This window comes from Strix aluco, chromosome 7, assembly GCF_031877795.1.
Source record: "Strix aluco isolate bStrAlu1 chromosome 7, bStrAlu1.hap1, whole genome shotgun sequence".
In the NCBI taxonomy this organism is placed as follows: domain Eukaryota; kingdom Metazoa; phylum Chordata; class Aves; order Strigiformes; family Strigidae; genus Strix; species Strix aluco.
Genome location: NC_133937.1, coordinates 7,502,047 through 7,505,604, shown reverse-complemented (window position 1 = coordinate 7,505,604; position 3,558 = coordinate 7,502,047). Strand labels below are relative to the sequence as shown.

Sequence of the window (3,558 nt, the reverse complement as noted above, 5' to 3'; positions counted from 1 at the left end):
CCACGACGGCACTGCATGCATCCATCCTCCCGCCGCAGCCCCTATGTACACCCGCCGGCCCGGCCCGGCCCGCCCCGGCCCGGCCCGGCCCGGGGGAGCCCCGCGGCGCCGCCGGGCGCCGATCGCGCCCCGCCGGACTCCGCTCCGCTCCGCTCCGCGCCCCGCCGCGCTCGGCGGCGGCTCCGCGGCTCCGCGCTGGGTCCTGCGCGCCCCGCGCCGTCAGGGCGTCCGCGTCCGCGCCGCGCAGGGGGCCAGGGCGGCGGCGCCGCTCCCGCCGCCGGGCTGCGGGCACCCGCCGGCGGCGGCGGCGGCGGCGGCGGCGGCTCCTTTCCGCTCCTTCTGGCGCAGGTGGATCTTGGTGTGCCGCTTCCTCTCGTCGGAGCGGGCGAACTTCCTGCCGCAGAAGTCGCAGGCGAAGGGCTTCTCGCCGGTGTGCGTGCGGATGTGGGTGGTGAGGTGGTCGCTGCGGCTGAAGTTCCGCATGCAGATGCGGCACTGGAAGGGCTTGTGGCCCGTGTGGATGCGGATGTGCCGGGTGAGCTCGTCGGAGCGGGAGAAGCGGCGGTCGCAGCCCTCGGCGGGGCAAGGGTAGGGCCGCTCGTGGACCGGCGTCTTGCTGGGCCGGTTGGGATACTTGCGGGGCCGCAGGATGGGCCGCAGCGGCAGGTGGTGCGGGCTGTAGGCGCCGCCGGGCACCCGCCCGCCCGCGCCCGCGCCCTCGCCCCCGCCGCTGCCGCCGCCGCCGCCGCCGGGAGCGCTGCCGGGGGCGGTGCCCGCCGGGGCCGCCCCCATGGTGAAGTTGCGGATGGTGGAGAGCGGCGTGAGGGGCGGCGGGACGCGGAGCGAGTCGAGGGGGCAAGGGAAGGGCTTGCGGTCGGGGCCGGCGTGCAGCTCCCGCTGGCACTGGGGCGGCGGGAAGAAGCCGCCGTACTCGGGGATCATGGTGAAGAGCCCGCCGTCGGCACCCGCCGCCTTCGGGGAGGGGTAGGAGGGCGGCGGGGGGAAAGGCAGCGCCCCGCCGCCGGCGGCGGGCAGGAAGGCCGAGGAGGGGTCCTGCGGGTACAGGTCGCCGCAGCCCGAGTAGGGCGGCGGCGGCGGCGAGTAGAGGTGCTCCAGGTCGGCCGGCTGGCCCTGCGCCATGGTGCAGCCGAGGGCCCCGGCCAGCGGGTTGGGGGAGGCGGCGGAGGCGGCGGAGGCGGCGGTGGCCGAGGAGGAGGCGGAGGAGGCGGCGGAGGAGGCGGCGGAGGCGGCGGAGGAGGGCGTGCTGACCCCCTGCAGGATCCCCGCGCTCACGATGTTGATGATGCCCTCGGGGTAGCAGCCGGCGCCGGGGTACTGCGGGTCGATGGAGAATTTGCCCATGTAGGTGAAGGTCTGGTTGCGGGAGGCCGGGGCGCTGGGCGCGAAGCCGCCGCCGTAGGGCAGGTCCAGGGCCCGCTTGTCGCCCATGTCCACGTTGATCATGCCGTCTGGGGGGGGGGGGGGGGGGGGCAAGGAGCCGGTCAGCCCTCCGCGCCGCCACCCGCCGGGCGCCCCGGACCCGGCCGCCGCCCGCCCCGGCCCGGCCCGGCCCGGGGCTGCGGCGCGCACATGTTGCGCTCCGGCTGCGGGGGCCCCGCGCCGGCCCCAACTTTTCCGCCCACCCCGCCCCGAGCCGGGCGCGGAGGCAGGGCTGCCGCGAGGGGCGCCGGGGACCCCGGCCAGGCGGCGGGCGAGCCCCGGGGGGCCGCGGCCCCCGTTCTAGCCTGCCCGCCCCCCCCCCCCCCCCCCCCCTCCCCCCCACCTCCGCCCGTCGCCCCCCGCGGGCGTCCCGGGCCGCCCCCCGCGCGGGCTCCGCTTACCTCCTGCCACGCCGCTCATCTGGTCGAACGGCCCCGCCGCCAGGTCGGCATTGGGGAAGATCGCGACCGAAGTTGGCAGCGCGGCGGAGATGTCATCCGCGGGGTAAATGCCCTCGGGGAGCTGGTGCACGAACCCGCCGAGGGTCACCGGGATCTTGTCCACCGCCTTGGCGGTCATCATGGGGGCGGCGGGGCGGCCGGGGGAGCGGCGCTCCCGGCCGGCGGCGGTGCGCGCTCGGGGCGGGGAGGGCGGGCGAGGAGGGGGCCGCTTCCCCCTGCCTCCCACTACCGGCGCGGGGGGACGGCGGGGAGCCGGCGCGGCGGGCGGGGGGGCATGGGCGGGCGGCCGCCCCGTCGCGGCGGTGCGGTGCCCGCGGTGCCCCGGGAGAGCCGCGCTCCCGCCGCAGCTCGCGCTGGAGGACAAGTCTGGCGGTAAGTATTTATGGGGGCCCCCTGAATGCCCGGGACGTCACTGCCCATATAAGGACTGAGGAACGGGGCCCGGCGGTCACGTGGGCGCCCGCGTGCGGGACCCGCCGCTCCGCGCCCGCCCCGACACCCCCCCGAACCCCAACCCCCCCCCCCCCCCCAATCCGCGCCCCGCGGGGGCGGCCCCGACCCGCCCCGGCCCCGCTCAGCCCCCGCCGCGCCGGCAGCGCCCCGCCGCCGCCCGCCGCGCCGCCCAGGGGGGTATTCCGGTGGCGGGGCCCTTGTCCTAAAAAGGCGAGGATCCGGCCCCGCCCCGCCTGCCCTTTTTAGGGCTCGTTCCGGAAAATTTTAAAAAGCTCGGAAAAACAGAGGAGGTCCCGGGGGCCGCCCCGCCGGACCCCGCTCACTTTCTCAGCAGCCCGTAACCGCAAAGCGGCGGCGGGTCAGAAAACAGCCGCATTCACGGAATCAGGCTTAAAAAAAAAAAAAAAAAAAAAATCTTGTTTTTTGGGTTTTGTTGTGTTGTGTTTTTTTTTTTTTTTTTTTTTTCTTCTTCTGAATTACGGGTGGAAAGAGGCGCCGAGCAGAGCGAGTGCGGCGCTGCTTTTTTTGGAAAGTGTCTGATCTATATATACCGTCGCGAAAACGGAACCGCCTGCTCCGCCGTCGGTGTGTTGTTATTGTACCGACGGGCGCAGCCGGGGACGGGACGGGACGGGGGGGGGCGGCGGGGGGGCACGAGTGCCCCCCCGCCGCCCCCCCCCCGTCCCGTCCCGTCCCCGCCGCTCCCCCCCTGCTCACACCAGCCTCTTGCTTCCACTGCCGTATCCCTCTTCTCCCTCATAATGAGGGTATCAAACCAAAGAGTGCTTAAATTCTCGCTTTTTTCTCTTTTTCTTTCCCCCCAAAGTACTAAAAATAACCTCCCTTGTGCCTCCCTTCCCAGGAGAAGCCAATCTTTCTTATGCTGTTCCCAAGCTCCAAGCTTGCAGCCCCTACATGTTCTTGCTGGTGTCGGGATGTAATAATTTTTAAAAGCTGTATCTCATGCTACGTTCGTGTCACTAATCTCGTTACTCAGGAATATTTCATCTTATGGCAGTTTAGTCCTGCCTTTAGGAAAACAACTCTCACATATGGTCTGTAGCGTGCAAGGCCCCTTCCCAGTGGTCTGCAGAAAAAAAAAAACATTGACGACCCAAGCGGCGGCAAGACACGGCAACATATGAGAGATGCTACAAAAGCACGCTCCTGTTCCAAAGCAACAAGCCAGAGAATCCATAGGGAG

General features: G+C 71.6%; 1 protein-coding gene across 1 annotated transcript; it reads right to left on the bottom strand.

Annotated features, from left to right (window-relative positions):
* Positions 1-219: 219 nt before the first annotated feature.
* Positions 220-2,225, bottom strand: EGR2 (early growth response 2). Its single transcript, XM_074830009.1, has 2 exons — positions 1,842-2,225; positions 220-1,469 (listed from the first exon to the last, which is right to left on the bottom strand). Exons 1-2 carry the CDS (start codon positions 2,020-2,022, stop codon positions 220-222), a joined length of 1,431 nt encoding a protein of 476 aa, XP_074686110.1. The 5' UTR covers positions 2,023-2,225.
* Between the last annotated feature and the right edge of the window lie 1,333 nt (positions 2,226-3,558).

Excerpts from the sequence above, each read along its gene's own strand:
- EGR2 (XM_074830009.1), bottom strand. The coding sequence starts at position 2,022 with ATGATGACCGCCAAGGCGGTGGACAAGATCCCGGTGACCCTCGGCGGG. Across the intron at positions 1,470-1,841 it reads GATGAGCGGCGTGGCAGGAG|ACGGCATGATCAACGTGGAC; the intron begins GTAAGCGGAGCC and ends CCCCCCCCCCAG.